The sequence below is a fragment of the Pan troglodytes genome, chromosome 7 (assembly GCF_028858775.2).
Source record: "Pan troglodytes isolate AG18354 chromosome 7, NHGRI_mPanTro3-v2.0_pri, whole genome shotgun sequence".
NCBI lineage: Eukaryota > Metazoa > Chordata > Mammalia > Primates > Hominidae > Pan > Pan troglodytes.
Window position 1 is genome coordinate 30,366,130 of NC_072405.2, and position 19,794 is coordinate 30,385,923.

The 19,794-nt window shown below is 58.8% G+C and overlaps 2 protein-coding genes across 15 annotated transcripts in view; both read left to right on the top strand.

Moving 5' to 3' along the window:
• The first annotated feature begins 64 nt into the window (after positions 1-64).
• Positions 65-11,936, top strand: FGF17 (fibroblast growth factor 17). Of its 3 annotated transcripts, XM_063816922.1 has the most exons (6): positions 6,061-6,076; positions 6,258-6,294; positions 6,956-7,064; positions 9,261-9,405; positions 9,641-9,747; positions 11,083-11,936. In XM_063816922.1, the coding sequence occupies exons 3-6, from the start codon at positions 6,969-6,971 to the stop codon at positions 11,374-11,376; spliced, it is 642 nt and encodes a 213-aa protein (XP_063672992.1). In that variant the 5' UTR covers positions 6,061-6,076; positions 6,258-6,294; positions 6,956-6,968; the 3' UTR covers positions 11,377-11,936. The 3 variants fall into 3 exon arrangements, with proteins under 3 accessions (XP_009453237.1, XP_009453240.1, XP_063672992.1); XM_009454962.4 differs by lacking the exon at positions 6,956-7,064 and having other exon boundaries at positions 65-6,076; positions 9,228-9,405; XM_009454965.4 differs by lacking the exon at positions 6,956-7,064 and having other exon boundaries at positions 65-6,076.
• A 281-nt stretch (positions 11,937-12,217) lies between these two features.
• DMTN (dematin actin binding protein) overlaps positions 12,218-19,794 on the top strand; it is a 33,738-nt gene continuing 26,161 nt past the window's right edge. For 2 of the 12 annotated variants that reach the window (XR_010159142.1, XR_010159144.1), the window contains exon 1: positions 18,033-18,165. The gene's annotated coding sequence lies outside the window, so the exon portion shown is untranslated. Of the gene's footprint in view, positions 12,351-18,026; positions 18,166-18,315; positions 18,403-19,794 lie in introns of those variants that run through there. The other 10 variants (XR_010159137.1, XR_010159145.1, XR_010159134.1 and 7 more) reach the window with 9 other exon arrangements.

The window sequence follows — 19,794 nt, forward strand, 5'->3', positions numbered from 1 at the left end:
GCCTCCTTGTCCGCTGCACCAGCCCAAGTGCCCGGCAGAGGGCAGCCTTGAACCGGCGCACCCGGGCCCTGAGGTCATACCTGCCTCCCTGCACCCAGCCCCCGCGGCCTGAGCCTGCTGTGTCCCTTGTCCTCGGCACCCCCAATTCTCCCCCAGTGGCGAGGGAAGAGCCTAGAGTCTGCCTTCTGCTGAGCTGTGTGTCAGGTGGATTTCCAGCCTGCACCCTCCCTCTGGGCAGAGCTAGGTTTATAGGCACCCAAGGGCTACAGCTGCTCAAGCTACCAGAAGGGGCCTCACCCTAGGGGGCCAGCCCCCAGGGTCTTCTCCTGACCTTATTCCTGTCAGGCAGCTACTGTGTGCAGAGCATCTATGGGGAACTCAGGGACATCCGCTCTCCCTGCTTGCTTCTGTTAGGGGCCAGCTCTTCTTATAGGGACCTCCCACATGTGAAGATCTGTGTCAGGCAGGAGCCAGAGGCCCGCACCCTCAAGAAAACCTTTGAGGTGGAGTAGACAGGGTGAGCTTTACAGAGGCGCCAAGCCCCACATGCTATCGAGCAGGCCTCAGTCAAGCATAGGGGCGAGGCCAAGAGAGGACTGGAAAATGGGGTGGGGGACCCCCACCCTCTCCCTGGTGTGCAGAGGGGACTCTGGAGGGCTGTTCACCTGTGGGTGACCCTGGCGCAGTTCCTAGAACAGGCGGACACACAGATGGGCCCTCCACTCTGGGTTATCCATGCAGCGCCTCTGCATGGGAGGTGCCCCTCCCCAGCACCCTCTGGGGTCAGGCCTGAAGTGAACCAGTGGGGAGCTGGTCCTGCTTAGTACCCCCAGGTATGGGGCCCAGGAGGTCGGAGCTCTTTGAACACCTGCCTAGGAAAGTCAACAACCAGGCTGGGGCCTCCTGTCCAGCTATAGCTTCTTTTGAGACCAGAGACAGAGGTAGCAGAGGGTAGGGTTGTATTCATTTTTTTTTTTTTTTTTTAGAGACAGGGTCTCACTCTGTCACCGAGGCTGGAGGGCATTGGCATAGTCTTAGCTCACGGCAGCCTCGACCTCCTGGACTCAAGCAATCCTCCCACCTCAACCTCCCAAAGTGCTGGAACTACAGGCACGAGCCACCACACCAAAACAAATTTTAAAATTTTTGTAGAGAAGGGGGATCTTGTTATGTTGCCCAGGCCGGTCTCCAACTCCTGGGCTCAAGAGATCCTCCTGCCTCAGCCTCCCAAAATGCTGGGATTACAGACGTCAGCCACTGCACCCACCCAGGGTGGCATTCTCCCTGCATGTTTCCTACACCCATGAGACAGATGTGGGTGCTGTCCCGCCCTCCAACAGACAAGCCACTAACTTCAGGTCACCCAGAGTCCCACCCTCCAACCAATGGACGAGCTACTACAGGTCGCCAGAGTCCCACCCTCCAACAAGGGGACAAACTACTAACTTCAGGTCACCCAGAGAGTGACAAGGGAGACTGCTCCATGTGGGCAGCTGGTGCTTTTTGAACTTGGTTTCATCTACAGTGACCCGGGGTAACCCAAATCCTCACCTTCAAGTCACTTACAGTCTAGTGGAAACAAAACCCAACACAATTTCAGTTACTGTCTGGTGCTTTGAAGGGAGTGGAACAGGTGAACTTGAGGGGCAGGGGGAAGCAGTTTGGTGAGAAGGTCTCCTGGAGGAGGCGACGGACAAGAAGGGGTCAGTGGGCTTCATGAGGAGCTGGCAGAGGACGTTCCTGGGAACCGGAGCAGAGCATGCAAAGGGTCCGAGGCAGAGCCCCACTTGAAGGGGGATCGGCTGCAGTGACAGCTTCTAATACCCACGACCCACTCCTTCAACCCTCATAACCGTGCCTTAAGGGGATTGTGACTGGCTCCATTTCTTTCTCTTTTTAATTTTTTTTTTTAGAGACTGGGTCACACTCTGTCAGCCAGGTTGGAGTGTAGTGGCGCGATCATGGCTTACTGCAGCCTCGAACTCTGGGATCCACCTATCCTCCTGCTTCAGACCCCTCAAGTAGCTGGGACTACTTGAGCATGAGGCATGCACCACCGTACCCAGCTCATTTTTTTTTAACATTTTTGTAGAGATGGGGATCTCACTATGTGGCCCAGGCTAGTCTCGAACTCCTGACCTCACACTATCCTATCGGCCTCCCAAAGTGCTGGGATTACAGGTGTGAGCCACCACACCTGGCCCAGCCCCATTTCCCAGATGAGGAAAGTGTGGCACAGAGAGGTTAGACAAGTTGCCCCAAGGTGACACGGCTGGCAGAGGAGCCAGGGAGTCCCACCCCAGAGCCCTGGATTTTGACCACTCTGCTGAGGGGAGGGAGGCATGAGCCGGTGCACAGTTTATGAAGTCGTGTAAACTGAGAGCAGGAGTTAGAAGTCAGTCAACCACGTAATGGGAGTCCTCAAGGGACAGCTAGGCGTTTCTACAGCCAAGCGCATATTTGGCCCCAAGCACATGAAGGCACGCAACAGATAAACCAGTGATCACTTGATTTTGATTTGCAAGCAGGCAGTAGGAAATAAATTGCAAAGGTGGAGCCCGGATGCGGTGGCTCACGCCTATAATCCCAGCACTTTGGGAGGCCAAGGTGGGCAGATCACTTGAGGTCGGGAGTTTGAGACCAGCCTGACCAACACGGAGAAACCCCGTCTCTACTAAAAATACAAAATTAGCTGGATGTGGTGGCGGGCACCTGTAATCCCAGCTACTTGGGAGGCTAAGGCATGAGAATCATTTGAACCCGGGAAGCAGAGGTTGCGGTGAGCTGAGATTGCGTCATTGCACTCCAGCCTGGACAACAAGAATGAAACTCCGTCTCAAAAAAAAAGAGAAAAATTTGCAAAGGTGAGGGTCCATCCTCATTGCTAGGGTGCCCTTTGCCCTCTGCCCTTTGCCCTTCCCCTGCCCCAACTCTTCTGTTTTTCAGCAGGAAGAGGGTGGGCTGGGCTCAAGCAGGTGGTGGCAAGTGGCTGACCTGCAGGTGGGCTCTGTGTTTGCACCAGCTGGGCTGTTAGGAGAGGCAGGCGTGAGACGACCCCAGCTGGGGGGTGTTGAACTTGGCACTATGGGGCGAGGATTAACCACAGCAGCCCAGGCTACTTCTCAGTTCCCTTATCACCTCCTGAACCCCACCCCCCCAGCAATGAATGTTAATAAACCCCACCCTTCTTCCCTCCCCCTTTCCCCCAGCTCACTCCAGTCAAGGGAGTGTCTGACAGTTTAGGTCAACTGAGGCTAAGCCACAAAAAGGGCCCCTGCCCCCATTCTTGTGGCACTTGATGCGTTTCTGTGAGTCCTTTATCTCAGCTGACATGGATGGCGGTGATTTTGACAATATCCCTGCTGGTAGCCATTTCCTTTTTATAAACTGGGACCCTGAAACCAGAGAAGTGAAGGGACTTGCCACAGGTCACACAGCATATAAGGACCAGGGCAAAGGGGCGGGGATAAAATCAAGGGCTCCATGCTGCCTCCCTACTTGGGGCCCACCACTGGCTTCCCCATGGGCGTAAAGGAGCAAACCAAGTTAGAAGGCCAGGCCTGCAGGTGCCCAACAGGAAGGGACAAGGAGCCACAGCTGTCTTGCCTGTGACACAGGCCATCCAGCCATGCCCAGAGCTAACCCCCTGGCTAAGCCCCGAGGCCCAGCTTGACTGCTGGCATCTGTTACCATGGAGACCCAGGCTGGCCTGAGGGCTGGGCCAGTGATGCCAGGCCCTGTCCTCATGGATAGAAACAGGTGCTTGGGCTCAGAGACCTTGAGTGGCTCCCACTGTCCCCATGGCCAGTGAGTCCCGACAGCATAAATTGGAACCGTTACCCACCTTTCGCCCCCCAGCTGACACCTCCACCAACCCAAGGCCTGAGCTGTCCCCTCCACGTGTCTGTGCTCTCTTTAATGCCCTGCCTGGGGGCTGGGAGCGGTGAGGATGTGGATGTGAGGTTGAAGGTTTCTCAGGGAATGAGCCAGAGCTGCCAGAAGAGGCAGAGTGTAACCCAGACTGCAGATGATGGGAAGAACGCGGAACGGAAGTGACCTGAAGGATCCGCAGGGGGAAAGCAGAGAGGTGGGCACGCGGGCACCTGGTGCCTTGTCCCAGCCATGCCACCAGCTAGCTGTGAGGCTTTGGGCGAGTCCCTTGCCCTCTCTGGCTCTCATCCAAGGAATGAGGAAGTTGGAACAAATGATGAATCCCTAAGACCCCTTCTAGCTTTGACATTCTTTGAGTTGCATTCCAAAACCCTGGACTCCCCCAGGTAAGCAAGGCCAGGGCTCGCCCCATCCTCCCCACACAAGCTCAGGCAGCACCCACTCCTGGGCTGGGTTCCCGAGGAAGAGCCTGCGGAGAGGAGACCCTGGAGCTGCCTGCACTGGTCAGTGCATGGGGGCAGGGGTGGCAGACCACTTTGTGGATTGATGGAGCTCAGGAAGGTGAGAAGGGACCCACAGGTGAGAGTTTCGCCCCCCTGGTCATCTCTTTAGGTAAATAAATCCATATCCGCCACTTCCCCTTCCCTTCCCACCCTGGGGGCGCTGAGAACTCCAGGGAGCCCAAAGCTGAGGCCTGAGCTCTGCTTGCTCACACTGGGTCTTCCCTCAGAGACCCCCAAGCCCTCCTATCTTCTGCAGTCACCGTCATCCACTTTTCTGTAGGGAGGGAACAGCATGGAGCTCTCTGTTCACCAGTCTCCAGGACCTCGGATTCCACCTTTAATCCTGAAAACCCAGGAAGCCTTCTGTATCCCTACAATGAAGCAGGTTTGGGGCTGGATCTGGAGGGTGGCAACTCAATCCATGCAGAACAGAAGAAGGATGGACTTTTCCATTCTGGCTATTCCATTCACTAGCTGGGCCATTCTGAGCAAACTACCTCCCAATGTGCCTCAGTTTCCTCATCTGCAAAATGGGCTAGTCACTGGCATTGTACCGAGCAGTATGAGACCGGAGGTCATGGGAAGAGGCTGGTAGGCACTTCATCCCAGGCAGCTGCTCAGGGACATGGGACACAGGGAGGGGACTCTGAGCTGCTCCTAGCTCAGAGAGGCTCTAGGGACAGGCACTGGAAGGAAGGGGATGCAGAATGGTGAGTGGAGCTGGGTCTCAGAACACAGACATCTTGAAGTCTGCTATGTGCTGATTTCACACTTGACCCCCCAACACCCTGAGGCATTACTGTCCTCATTTCTCAGATGGAACTACAGAGGCCCAAGGAAAAGGGGCTTAGGCCAGGACACCCAGCTCTTCTCCAAGTGTCTGTCTCAGGCCAGCTTTTGCAACTCTCCATTGGGATTCTTCCTAGACCTCCATCTGTACCTGCCAACCCACCTCTGACCCCCAACCTGTTGCGCCCAGTATTTGCTGCCGGTCAGGACAGCCTTAACCCCTCCTTCCCGGGCAATCAGCTGCTCCAAGCCAAGCCCACCCCTGCCCCCTGGAGGGAGGCGGCTCCTTTTAAGGCTGCTTCTGGGAATTTCCACTCCAGAGCCACAACCAGAGACCCCAGCCCCACTTGACACCTGCGGCTCACCCTTGAGGAGGTGGGGCGCCAGACCTGAGTGCAGGAGACGCAGACCTGGAAGGGCTCCCCCTCCCTGGCCTGCCACACATCGAGTTTGTCTGCGTTGAGTTTGGCCAGTCTGTGAGGGTCAGGAATAGAGCAGGAGACGGCAGGGCCACCTCCTTCAGAAGGCCCCCACCGCTCCATCCCTGCACTGGGTGGCCCAGGAGAGACTGGCAGCCCAGAGGGCACAGCGCGCACGCCCCCACCCGCATCTGCTTTGCAGCCTCACTGGCCAGGAAGGTGGACTCCTCATACCTCAGTCTCCCAATTACGCCCTCCTCCTCCCCCTCCTCCTCCCTCTTTTCTCTCCTCCTCCTCCCCTTTCTCTCCTCCTCGCCCCCCTGAAAACCTGTGGCTCGGAGAGACCTTGGCTTCTCTGGGACTCTACCCCTGGGGACTTCCCACATCTGCTCCTGAGCTTGGGGGCAGGGGGGCAACCGCCTGAGGAACCTCTCCAGCGATGGGAGCCGCCCGCCTGCTGCCCAACCTCACTCTGTAAGTGTGCTACCTCTCCCACTGGAGTTTCGTTGCCATTTCCAGCCTCAGGGCAGCCCTCCTCTTCCCGGGACTCCCACGCGTGCGTGCACGGGGCTGGCAGGGCGGGGGCGGGGGCCTGGGTGCACCCTAGGCTTGCGGCTGGCACCCACACCTGGGCTTACCTCCTCTCCCCACACAGGTGCTTACAGCTGCTGATTCTCTGCTGTCAAACTCAGGTAGGCGGGCATTCCCACCGGCTTTCCCCCAATTTTCCCACCCCACCTGACCAGGGCGGGTGCAGGGGACCAGCTCCTTTCAGGTGGACAGAGGCAGAGTCTGGCCTCTCCCTGGGTCTAGGAGGCACTGAGGTTTGGAGGGGAGTGAGCCTTTGACCGGGAGGGCAGGGAAGGGGGCTGACTGAGGTTTTGTCTCTGTCCTCCCTCTGAGGACCCTCCCCACTTCCCCTGGGTCTCTGCTCCTCTTCCTCCCTCTCCATCGGGTTCCCCCAGACTTGAGGGATGGAGCCTGGAGCGGTTGGAAGCAGGTGGAGGTGATGGCTCAGGTGAGGCTTGGGTTTGCCAGTACCTGAAAGGACAGGTTTTGATGCAAAACCCCTTGTATGTCCTTCTCGCCACCCCACTCCCATCAATATGGATGCCTGGGGTGGGGGTCTCCTGAGCATGTCCAGAATGCCTGGCCAGGGTGAGGTGACTCCTCACCTAGAGGGCACAGAGGTCAAGCCCAAAGAGATTTGTTTGGGACGGGATGCAGGGTTCGCTTCTCCACACTCCCCCCACCCCAAGTCGGCCCCCCACCTCCCTCCATGCACACCTCCCACCCCCAAGTCTCAGCCCCCAGTGCGAGGCTTGCTCCCTTTTTTGTGATCCTCCATAAAAGTGCGGCTATTAAAATGCACTGGTCCAGAACCGCTCTGGGGAGAGATCGCTTGGCTTTCCCAGGCCAGAGGCCCGCTTCTCTTCATATCCAGTGGGGACTTTTTTTGAAGGTAAATGCCTTTTCTCTGGGAGAGGGAAAGGGGCAGCCTTTGAAGCAGTGGGGGGGTGGGAGAGGGAGAGACAATTCCCCCCCCCTTCCTTCCCCCTTTTGCTCCAGCCCCGTTCCAGGCCTTTTGCTTCACACATCCAGGGGGAGCCAGAAGAAAGCCCCCAGCCTGGCTGGGAGGGGGCTGGGGGTGGGCCCAACCTGTTCTGGAGGGGAACTAGCACAATGGTGCGGCTGGCCGGGCGTTTATGGCCTGGCTGAGGCCCCATTCAGGACTCAGGGAAGGTGGCAAAGCGGTCCTTTCCCCCTTGAAGTGCCCCCTCACCCCCCTGGGAGGGGGGGCCAGCAGGCCGGACCACAGCCATGCTTGAGGGGCTGTCTGACAAGCAGCTGTCTGCAGTGGTGGAAGGGGAGGTCCTCCCGCAGCGGGAACATGAAAGGGACAGGCTAGGTCCCGCGGGGAGAGGGACTTGTGGGTTGTGGGCTGTGGGGGGGCGTGGGGCTGCTTTTGTGAAAAGCTTGAAGGGGGACGAGGAAAGGAGGGGGCTTCGGGGGAGCGCTTTCTGCTCCTGACCTGGAACAGACTGCCAGAGGAGGCCGTCGGCCAAGAGGGGCGGAGGGCCTGAACCTGGGCCAGGAGGCGGGGCTGGGATAGGCAGGACCCCACCCCCTGGAAGGGAGGCCAGCGTGGGGCAGGCTGGGCAGGTCCCCCACCCCAAATGCTCCAGGGTGGGGCGAGGGGCAGGTCTTGCAGAGGCTAGGCAGAGGCTGCTCTATGGGGAGCTGCAATTGGAAATGAGCAACGGTGCACAGTAAGTGTTAACCCTGCGCAGGTTAAATGTCCAGCTCTGAGAGCTGCTCCCTCACTCCCCCTACCTCAAAGGTGATATTTCCCACCCCCTCCCTAGGAGAGAGTAGCCCCTAACAGATGCTGATCTGGGTCTAGCTCTGTCCAGATGGCTGAGGTTGGGCCTGGGATAAAGGTGGAATTAGGGATTTGGGGCAGGGGCTGAGAAAAGCTGTCCCAGCACAGGCAGCGGCATCCAGGTGGAGACAAAAACAGCAAAAAAGGTGCATTCTCATGCTAGAGCTGAGGCTGTTGCCAGCAGCCAGGAAACCTAGCCCGGGTCGCACCTTGCAGGATGGAGGGGAAGAAGTACTCTGAGTCTCTCCCACTCAGCCTTACAGATGGGTAACGAGAGACCTAGCTGGGAGGCGGTGCTCCTCCTGGCTTTGCACAGTGCGTGGGGGGAAATGGTCCCTCTCCCCCAACCCAAAGGGGAAGCAGGTGGGCGGGCGCATCCCACCAACTGGCCAGGAGCCTCTGTTACATTGTGGCTAAGGAGCTGCCTGCCAGGGGCAGCCATTGGGCCACCGCTGATAGTGCCTGTCCTCTCGGTACTGCCTCTGCCTCCCTCCGCTAAGGAGGCACCTTGCCTGCCTGCTGTCCCATAGTGCCCAGCCCCAGCCCCAGCCCCAGTTCCAGCCCATAGATGAGGGAGGAACATGGAAGGGCCCTGAGCACCAGGGGGCAAAGCCAGGGAGAAGATGGGTATGAGCTCAGGATTCCACAGTTAGTGCTTCGAAGAAATGCTCATGGGACCCTGCAGGAGGTTTCAGAGTCCCCCACATGCTCTCTGGTGACCCTAACTCACAGCACCATCTGCTCTGTGCCCGTGTGCTGGGCAAGGGGTCTTTCAAGGCCAGTGGGGAGGATGAGGAAGGAATCTGGTTGTCCTGGCTAATGGAGCATGTCCCTGGAGTTCTGGGGGAGATGACAGGCTCTGGTCTAAGAGGTAGGGACAGGGGTTCTGTCCCTAATGAGCTGTGTGCCCCGTGCACCTCCTTCATAGAATACAAGGATGGGATAGAACCCTGAGGGCTCCTTCCAGCTCCCAGAGTCCTGATTCCAGGGCTGTGCTCTGTCAATAAGTGTCCCCCAGCCTGGGCAGACCCAAGTCCCTTCTGTAAGGTAGACGCAAAGCAAAGAGGTTATGAACGGCTCACCCAGGGGCCTGGGAAGGTTATGGCCATATGCCCACTTCACTCTGCAGGACAAGTGGCCTGTCCCCACTATATTCACCTCCTCACCCCTCTCCCTTGGATGGACCAGTGGTGGAGTCACCCAAAGCAAATTGACACTATTTTTCCCTTGGTAACCGCAAAGGGGGAGAATCACCCGTCTCCTAATTTTAACCAGTACGTGAGGGACCAGGGCGCCATGACTGACCAGCTGAGCAGGCGGCAGATCCGCGAGTACCAACTCTACAGCAGGACCAGTGGCAAGCACGTGCAGGTCACCGGGCGTCGCATCTCCGCCACCGCCGAGGACGGCAACAAATTTGGTGAGAGTTGGCCCTCCCCCCAGGGCACCCACACCTCCACTCTGCCTCACTTCCACCCTGCCTCACCTCCTGGTCCATCCCCAGATCCTGTGTCAGGGCTGAGGGCCCCAAGGGCCTGAGCGTCCCCAACCCCTTCGCCTGAGTCTGGAGGTCAGTGTGGCTGGGTGGTCCCCTGCTGTAGCCATAGGCCGGCAGCCCCGATGGACGGAGGTCTTTCTCCCCTCCCCCACCACAGCCAAGCTCATAGTGGAGACGGACACGTTTGGCAGCCGGGTTCGCATCAAAGGGGCTGAGAGTGAGAAGTACATCTGTATGAACAAGAGGGGCAAGCTCATCGGGAAGGTGAGGCTGGGAGACTGGGAAGTAACAGAGAATCAGCCCTACTGGGGTGGGGACATATAGGGCATCACGCTCCCCTCTCTCCTCTGAGCCACACACCCTCCTGCGTAAAGACTTCCCATCCTACTCTCAGCCCACCCACTGGGCCACTCTCTGGTTTTTATTTTAGAGTCCGGGTCTTGCTCTGCTACCTAGGCTGGAGTGCAGTGGCACAATCATAGCCCACTGCAGCTTGGTACTCCTGGGCTCAAGCAATCCTCTCGCCTCAGCCTCTGAAGTAGTAGCTGGCACTATAGGTGCATGCCACCATGCCCAGCTAATTTTTTTTTTTTTTTTTTTTTTTTTTTGTAGAGATAGGGCCTCACTATGTTGCCCTGGCTGGTCTCAAACTCATGGGCTGAAGCGATCCTCCCACCTCAGCCTCCCAAAGTGCTGGGATTACAGGCGTGAGCCACGGAGCCCGGCCTGGTTTCTCTATTTAAATGAGTCCCCGGGACTCTATTAGCCCTCTGAGGGGACTGGCAAGCCACTGGGATCTGTGGGGCTGATGTCAGGAGTATTTCTCCAGCAGGCATCAGTAAGAAGAGCTTAGCGTCTACCTGACACTGCAGCCTCTGAGTGGAGGACTAAGAGCTGTTGAGGGTGGAAAGTGGGGCACAGATGTAAGACAGGAACTCCCCCAAGTTCAGTGGGGCCAGTGGGCTCCAGCTAGCAAGATAGACACTAAGCAGCTGCCCCTGTGACCAAAGCACACGGTAGGCCGGGCCCTGCTGGGTGGGAGAATTCCACTTCGTTTGAAACCAGGCAATCCCAGCTTCCCATCCGGCTGTCGCTGACCAAATAACCTTTGGTTTGCTTATCTTTGTCAAGCCTCAGGCTTCTTGTCTGTAGAAATGGGCACAGACCCCTGATTGCAGACAGAGTGGGATGGGTGGCCGCACTGGCACCCTTCTTTCTTCTCATTGGAGGCTGCTGCCTCCTCTCCCATGCCCAGCAGCACCCCTCACCTAGGCTGCATGAGCATTTCAGTGCTAAGGGTCCGTGCATGCTGGGAACTGCCGCAGGTCCTTGATCTTCACCTACATCTCAGGAAGCTGAGGCCCAGCCTGGTTCAGGACCGCTAAACGACAAGCCTGCAACTCAGATCCACAAAGCGTGTTCTTGTTGGCCACTGTTGCCTCTCTAAATAGGATGCCATCTCACCAGGCAGAGTTCCCTGGGCTCACGGCCCCGTTGTTCCCGTTGTCCCTCCTCAGTCGTCCAAAATAGGCCGTAAGGGCGACACCCCAGACCAGGGTAGGTGGACAAATGCCCTTCCTGTCCTTGCTTCTCCCGCAGCCCAGCGGGAAAAGCAAAGACTGCGTGTTCACGGAGATCGTGCTGGAGAACAACTACACGGCCTTCCAGAACGCCCGGCACGAGGGCTGGTTCATGGCCTTCACGCGGCAGGGGCGGCCCCGCCAGGCTTCCCGCAGCCGCCAGAACCAGCGCGAGGCCCACTTCATCAAGCGCCTCTACCAAGGCCAGCTGCCCTTCCCCAACCACGCCGAGAAGCAGAAGCAGTTCGAGTTTGTGGGCTCCGCCCCCACCCGCCGGACCAAGCGCACACGGCGGCCCCAGCCCCTCACGTAGTCTGGGAGGCAGGGGGCAGCAGCCCCTGGGCCGCCTCCCCACCCCCTTCCCTTCTTAATCCAAGGACTAGGCTGGGGTGGCGGGAGGGGAGCCAGATCCCCGAGGGAGGACCCTGAGGGCCGCGAAGCATCCGAGCCCCCAGCTGGGAAGGGGCAGGCCGGTGCCCCAGGGGCGGCTGGCACAGTGCCCCCTTCCCGGACGGGTGGCAGGCCCTGGAGAGGAACTGAGTGTCACCCTGATCTCAGGCCGCCAGCCTCTGCCGGCCTCCCAGCCGGGCTCCTGAAGCCCGCTGAAAGGTCAGCGACTGAAGGCCTTGCAGACAACCGTCTGGAGGTGGCTGTCCTCAAAATCTGCTTCTCGGATCTCCTTCAGTCTGCCCCCAGCCCCCAAACTCCTCCTGGCTAGACTGTAGGAAGGGACTTTTGTTTGTTTGTTTGTTTCAGGAAAAAAGAAAGGGAGAGAGAGGAAAATAGAGGGTTGTCCACTCCTCACATTCCACGACCCAGGCCTGCACCCCACCCCCAACTCCCAGCCCCGGAATAAAACCATTTTCCTGCAAATGGGTTATCTGAAGCGGGGCGGGGGATCCGACCACCGAGCACCCCTGGAAACGAGCCTGCCCGTCCCCGGCCGGGCGTGGCCCCGGCAGGTGCAGACGCGGCCCGCAGAGCTGGGGCCCCCAGGAGGCCGCGGGCTCGGCCCCGCGGGAGGCGGGCGCGTCCAGGCCGGGCGGCCCCTCCCTGGCGCGGGCTCGGGTTTCCTGGGCTCGCGCGGCGCGGCCCGTGCTACCTGTTGGGGAAGAAAACCCGAGCCCCCGGAGGGGCCGGGGCCGGGGCCGGGGCCGGGACGTGCATCCAGCCGGGCCCCAGGCCCCAGGCCCGAGGCGCAGGCGAGGGCCCTGCGGAGCCCGGCGGAGCCCGGGCGGCCCGCGGACGCCAGGAGCCTCCTCGCGCAGCGAGATTGCTTTTTTTCCGGTGAGGAGGGCGGGGGCGGGAAGCGGGGTTGGGCGGCCGGAAGGGGGAGGGGGCGAGAAGGCGTCCCCTGTCCTCCCGGGTCCCCGCGGGGCCGGGGCGGGGGCCACACCTGAGGGCAAATCTCAATTAGAGGCAGCGGCCCGGCCCGGATGGCCCGGGGGGTAGGGGGCGAGAGGGGCGGGGAGGAAGGGGCGGCCCTGCCCCCACCCCAGCTTCTCCGGTGGGCTTTCCCAGGGGCCTCCAGGTGTGCGTGTGGGGAGTGGAACTCGGGGGCCATAAAACCCGCCTCTTCAGTGCGCTGGCTTTTAATCTTGTCGAGGGAGAGGTCTTCCTCGCAGGGACAACACCCCCCCACCCCACCAGGTCAGCTCTTCAGGGGGAACACCCTCAGTGAGCGCTCTCTTCTGGGGGTGGGGCCCCAGCCTCAGTTTCCCCTACGCTCACTGAGCCCTCTCTTCTGAGGATGTCCCCCAGCCTCAGTTTCCCCTACCCTCACTGAGCCCTCTCTTCTGAGGATGTCCCCCAGCCTCAGTTTCCCCTTCCCTCACTGAGTCCTCTCTTCTGAGGATGTACCCCTTCCAGCCTGTTTCTCCTCCCCTCCCTCTTCTTTCTGAGACTACCTTGAGGAGGGGGATTATGGAGAGAGAAGGATGAAACACATCCCTTCTCCTCTCTGCTCCCTAGAATGGCCTAAAAATAAGGAGAGAGGAAGTGGGGAAGGGCCCTCGTCCGGTGAAAATGGGAGGTGGGTGCAGCTACAGTCTCAGTTGATGGCGAGCGCCGGCGCAGAGTCTGACACCCCCACCACGGGGCAATTTAGAAGGTGGGGACAGCGGCAGCCAAGAGGGAGGTCCCCGGCCCTGGGACAGACATTCTCCCTACTGCTCGTCATAATTGCTTTTCACCAGGTTACTTTTTTCTCTCCCCCATCACAAAGAGCCTTAATCCCAGTGAAGACCGCGCCGTGTTGGGGGTAGTTTTCTGGGATGTGTGTCGGGAGGGTGGTCTGGAGCCACAGCTGATAACTGGCGAGTTCAATGGGACTTAACGGGGGCAACACCCAGCAATTACTTGAGGACAAAGGGTTGGGGGCCCCCCAGGTGTAGAAGACTGGACTTTGGGGGGTGGCTGGGGAGGAGGCTGGGAAGGAGGTGTGTTGGGGAGGGGGCTCTTACAATCCCTCTGATTTCCGCAGGAATTTGAGACATTCTTTAAAACTCTAGACTGCCTCCCCGCTAGCCCGGCTCTCCGGCCCACCCCTGCCCCTCCCTCGCTCGGGTTAGAGACGGCTTCAAAGGTGGACGGGGCCCTTTGTCTTGCCTCCGCTTTCTTCTCGGCCTTTCTCCGGCCCCTCCCTCCCTCTCTTTGACTTCCCCAGTACCGACAGGCCTCTGGGGGCTGGCTCCAGAAAGCCCTCACTGTTTTCTTTCTTGCTTTTTGAGGTGAGACCTGGCAGGGAGGGACAGAGAAGGGAGAGGGAGAGGGAGGGCCGCTCCAGAGGCCTGTGCTGTCCCAGGGAGTGCCCTCATCCCACCCCATCCCCGAGGTGTCCAGCGCCTGCTCCCGCCCTGGGTCTCTGGGTCCCTGGGTCCCTGGCTGGTCTCTGACTGAGCCTTCTCCTCACCACACCTCTCGGCGCCTCTGCCCAGTGTCCAGGCACTGCCATTCCCCAGGTGGGTCTTCAGGCTCTGGAAGTCTGTTCAGCTCATTCCCCCTGAACTGGTGGTGACTTCGAAGATGCTAAAAGGAAGAAGCCACAAGAATAGATCCCTAATGATGGCACTTCAGAGGAGATTTAACATGCACATCTAGGCGGTTGGAAGGAAGGAGACTTCCCCCAGGTCCTCAGACCACACCTGGCTTCAGCAACCCTGCTTGCCTCTGAGCACCTGGGTCTATGCAGGTGTGAGCATGGAGTAGCCACAGGGGGCTAATTGCTAATAGCCCCTTGCTGTTGGGGAAACACGAACCCATTTAGGGGAGGATGTGACCAGGTGGAGGGAGGTGGCGGCAGCGGCCACCAGTGCCTCAAATCTCACGCCAGTTTGGGATTACCAAGAACTCTCACTAAGAATGGCTCACAAATTTACCTCCCCTTTCTCCATCCTGTCCTCCAAACAGCCAGACGAGGCAGAGGGGAGCCAAGCAGGTCGTCAGAGGGGGACATTCACTCACTCTTTAGGCCACACAAACTGGTTCCACTTACATCATTCTATTCAATCCTGTCCCTCTGACGCTGAGACAGTGACTTTCCAGGGACCAAGCCGAAAGCCTTGCCTCAGTCCTCAGTGTCTTCAGCCCCAAGCGCTTGCTATGGCAAAGAACCGTTTCTCCTCAAGCCACACCCCACCCCCCTCGGCCTGCCCTCAGCTGTCCTGCCTGGCTTCTCTTTCCCAGCTCATCACAGAGGACCCTCACCCAAGATTCCCTCCCGCTCTGCTCTCTGTCTGCCAGCTGCCCCTCTGAGCAACCTCAGCATCTCAGCCACCGCCTCCTTGCGCGTGACTGCTCTCTGCCAAACCCTGGGGCTCTGCACCGTGGCCAGACCTCACTGGGATCTATCTAAATATCCACTCGCTCCCTACATCATCTCTGTGCCTCTCAACACTGCCCTCCAGTCCAGTACATCCGAGTTTGCTCCACTTACCTTCCCTACCATCAACCACAGCTCTACCCACGCCACACTATCCCGGCCAAACTCCTTAGCGTCATCTTTAAGACTCCTGTCCAGCCCTGTCCAGTCTCCCTGTTCGGCCCTAGCCCCACAACTCCCCTTTAAGAATACTGGAAAACTGGAACTCTATCAAGCAAGCATGTCCCCATTCTCATTTGAAGGGTCCCCGCCACCTGGCGTGTCCTGCTCTAGCACACACACACACACCCAGACCGCAGGCTCCTCCTCTGCTCCATAGGCTCTTGGCACTACCCCGGGATGAGCGACTGTCTCCACTGCCACTGGTCTTGCCAGCCATTCACTTGCCCTTGCCTTGTGGTACATGTCACAGCTTGTCCAGAACTGTCATGATGTATGTGCTTGTCATGATTCCGCTAAATAGCAAGTGCCCCAGATGTAGAAATAGTCCATCTTTTCCTCCCCGACAGTGCCCAGCACAGTATATTGCACAGGGTAAATGTTTATTGAGGAAATAAACCACTTGAAGCCCCAGAAAGAAGTCATTGGCCCAACACCCCACCATCCCTCTAGGCAGAGGCAGGAGAGAGGCCAGAATCCTGCCTTCTCCCTCCTTCTTTAGGCAGACGTGGGTGGGGCGGGGGCTTAAGCAGTTAGTCCCAGTGTTTATTTTCCCCCCACAACATTCAAGTCCTGTGCTAATCCTTCTGTTAATAAAAAACATGGACAAGATAGAGCTCTCAAGGCACTTGAAATTTAATTGGAGGGATAAACCCATAAAAAGGCAATTATTTGTTCTTTGGTGGGACTTTTGGAAAACCCTCTCTTACACATGACATAACAAAGCAACCTTTTTTTTTTTTGTACGTCCCCAAAGAGGGAAAGGGGAGATAAGAATTATTGGGAATAAGGAAACTAATATGTACCGAGCTCAGGAGATGTGCTAGGCCACACTCAGGGCATACTTGCTTGCAATCCTTCTTTAGGGCAGCGAGATGTTCCCATGTAGCACATGTGGATGAGTTCACACTCAGAAATGCCAGGCCCTTCACGGTCTCACAGCTAGTGAGCACTGCACTCTAGATTCTGCCCGGCTTCCACACTTTGCCTGCAAAGTGTGCCCAGGCATCGTGAGTTCTGGGGCAGGAGAGAGCACAGGCCAGGGTGCTTGCGGGGGCTTTGTGGAAGGTCTGGGGTTTGCATGATTTCAGATGATTTCAGTGGAGAAAATATGCACAGAGCGGAAAATGACGAGAGGAAAAACGGGCACGAGAATCAAGGCGGGAAAATGGGAGGTGTGCTCCAGGGAAGAGGAACAGTCCGTCTACTTGGCTGGAGCTGAAATTTGTGTAGAGAAGTGGCAGGAAGTGATTGGATCAAATGATGAAGAGTTTGGTCCTTATGCTGTGGCAGGGAGGAGATGGTGAGGGGCTTTGTGGGGGCCAGATGCAGTGGTCTGGTGGCAGCATGCTGAAGGAGTGGAGGCTCTAGGGTCTGGGCAGCAGAGTCCAATGCCCGGAGGCAGGGGCACATGGCCCCCAATCTCTGGTGAGAATGGTGGCTTTGGGGCCCTCATCCTTCCTTTTCTTCAGGTCTCTGTCACCCTTTCCCTCCTCCCTGAGTGTCCAGGTGCCCTGGCTCCACCTCTCCCGAAGTTAATGTTTAGATAGCTCCCCCGCCCAGCAGGTTGGTGTGTAGGGTGGGGCCGGGGGGCACTGGAGTGAGACAGACCAGACGTGGACAGAGAAGCCTATCGACAGGGCCTGGGGGAGGGAGGAGGCGGCAGGGCCGGAGTCCACCCAGGACATCTGGTACCAGTGACCTTGTGGGGAAAGGAGCCAAGAACGGGGCGTCGGGGGGTCTGGGACCCCCCTGCCTGAGAGACACAGGAACCCTGGCCCCGTGTTGTGGACACAAGCGCCCATCCTCAAGGTCCTGAGAACTCCTGAACTTCCAAAGGTATGAGAGCCCTGGCAGCCGCCTCCTGCCTGCTCGGTATGGAGCAGAGCTGAGGAAGCCCACCCACCTGGGGCCTGAGCCAACAGGCACCTGTTGTTCAGTGTTGCCAGCTTTCAAGGGGGAGAACCTCCCCTCTCAGACAAGCCATGGGGGAGTTCAGTTCAGCTGGCCTTGAGGGGTCAGAGGCCTTCCCAGGGGGAGGAGGCCGGAGGCAGAGTGAGTCTTCCCATGGGACAAGGACAGTGACGAGGTAGGGTCAGAGGATGGCATGGGTGAGAAGGGTCCCCTTGCCTCCCCTCTGAACGCCCACCACCAATACACACACACACACACACACACACACACACACACATACAGCCCAGATCCCTGGCAGCAAAATGACCTTGGCAGCTACCACTCCTCAGGTCGACAGAGGGAGCCCTCACTCTGCAGTCCCCTTGGGTCCAGGCCTGGCTGGGCTGAGCACTCTTCCTGCCCAAGGTGGCCCGCCCGCCCCACCCATGGAGGGACATTCCGATAGAATGTGAGACTCAGGCGTGGCGGGGGACAGTGGGAATGGGGCCTTGAGGGATTGGAAGAGAGCTGTCCCTTGCTCTGAGTTTTCTCAGGTGGAATGAGAAAGGGTTTGGGACCAGGTGAAGGTGCTCACATAGAGACGGCAGAGGTGTGGGGCCCGCAGCCGCGTGCCCAGTGCAGCCAGCGCCCAGGGGCCTCTGAACCCTGCCGGAGCAACCCCTCTGGCCCTTCAGCACAAGGACTGTCCCTGCCTTGCTGCCTGTCATTGTCCCGAGCTCCACACTGGGCTTCCTGGAGTGGGGACTCTCCCCAGTGCTGCATACTCTTCAAGACTGGCCTGCTCTCCAGCCCTGAATTAGGGTTCTCCTGGGGTCACCCCTAAAGCCAATTCTAGAGCCTTATGAAAGGAAGTGGGGGGATGGGGTACTTGGGGTTCACTGGGCACCCTAGCTCCTGAAGCTGTCCCCTAACCCCCAGCCCCAGCACTGAGGACCCACCCTCAGGCCCCCTCCCTCCATCTCTGAGGAAGAGGCAGCGGGAGCCACAGCTTCCTCCTCCCCCCCTCCCTGCTGCCGCGGCTGAGCCGGGCCTGAGCTGCCTGCAGGTTGTCTTGGCAACAGGAGGTGGAGAGGAGATGCGCCGAGGGATGGAGGTGTATGTCACCGAGGAGGCTGCTGCGCTCCTGCCCCACGCCCTGGGCCCTTGAAGGTACCGAGCACCCTCCCCTCCTTCTCCCCTCCGCCCTTTCCCCTTGACTCCCCCTACTCTGCCCTACGTGCACTGGTTTCAATAGGAGGAGGCACCCCTCCTCCCAGGCCCAGCGATTCTACCCATTCCTCATCACCCACCTCGTTCCAGGCCCCTGGCCACAGCTGTCCTTCCTGGCATCAGCTCATTCCAACTCTACCTCTGGGGACCCTTGCACCAGAAGACAGCTCTCCTGGGGTGAGGCCTGGTGGGGGAGGGGCAATACAGGGGAGGAACCCAGGTCGGGGTGCGGCGGGGATCAGGAATTCTAAAGGGCTGAGGTGTCAAAGCCCCCAGTACCTGGTCCGCTGGAGGGACCGAGAGAGATCATCTAGGGCTGGAGTGGGGCTGGGGCTTCCCCTCTGTCTCTCGGAATCTGATTAGAGGGAAGTAAGGGTGGGGTTGAAGGTACAGAAAGCCGAGAGGCTGGGCTGAGGCCGGGCTGGTTGTGGAGCGATGGCTGGAGTGGCTCCTCCTCCAAGGCTGTGCCCCTTTCTGCCACATTAAAGGTATGCCCCCTCCCACATCACTCTCCTGGCCTTTTTCTCTGCAGTTCCATGGATCTGATGCTTCATCCCCCACCCCCAGGTTTTCTCTACCTTCACAGCCACCCCCGCCTGGCTGCAGCAGCTCAGCCTGTGTTCTGTCTCCCTTCTCAGCCACCTGCCTCCTTCCTTCCTCCCTTCTCTCTGGAGCCCATCCCTCAGGTTACTGTCCTCTCTGTCCCCACCAGCCAGATACTTTCTGTCCCCTCCTGGCCTCTTCCCTCAAGCCCCTCCCCCTGTGCTTCTCCATTCAGACACCCCAGAGCCCCCTCCCCAGATTCTAGATTTCCCCAACAACAGCTGATACCATCAGCTGACCGGCTGGGGGCAGGGTTGCCAGGGCAACGGTGAGGGCTGCCTAGGTAGGCAAGTCTGCGGTGTGGAGGTGGAGAGGACATTGGGGCCAGGGCGAGGGTCGAGGGCAAGGCTTGTTGTCCTTCTCCATCCTGCCCAGGGGGCCCGAAAGGCCAATGAGAGGCTCTGGGGTGGTTGAGGCTTTGCTAGAGACAGGGAAGGCACATGCCTGTAAATTCTGTGCTGGGACCCAGGGGTTACCAGGCAGGAAGCTCCTTTTTCATGAAGCCACCCTAGGGAGAGATGGGGTCCTTCTCTCTCTCTGCTGCATCCCATTGGAGTTCCCAGGGGATTCAGGTTACTGAGGGGCCAGCTCAAGTCTCAGTACTGAGGACCTGGTTGCATCCCTCCATTCTGCCCTCCCAGGAGAGAGCTCATCCTTGGGTAACCAATTCTGGCCTGTGCCTGCACCCCCACCTCAAGAGGCTGGGCCCCAGAGGCCTCAGTTGCTGCTGTCAGATGGTGGGGTGGTCATGAATAGGGTAGGAGGTGCAGGTGCCTGGAGAAAGCAGGCATTGTCCGCCTGGGTCATCAGTAGCCCCCTCCCTCGACCCACCGCCCACAGCAACTTGAACTCTGGCTGTTTAGGAGGAGGCTGAGGGGCTCTGGGTGCGTGTGGGTGTGTGTGTGAGTGTGAGTGCTGCAGACTGCGGTGTGGGAAAGGGAGAGGACAGTGCTGGCTGATTCTGCT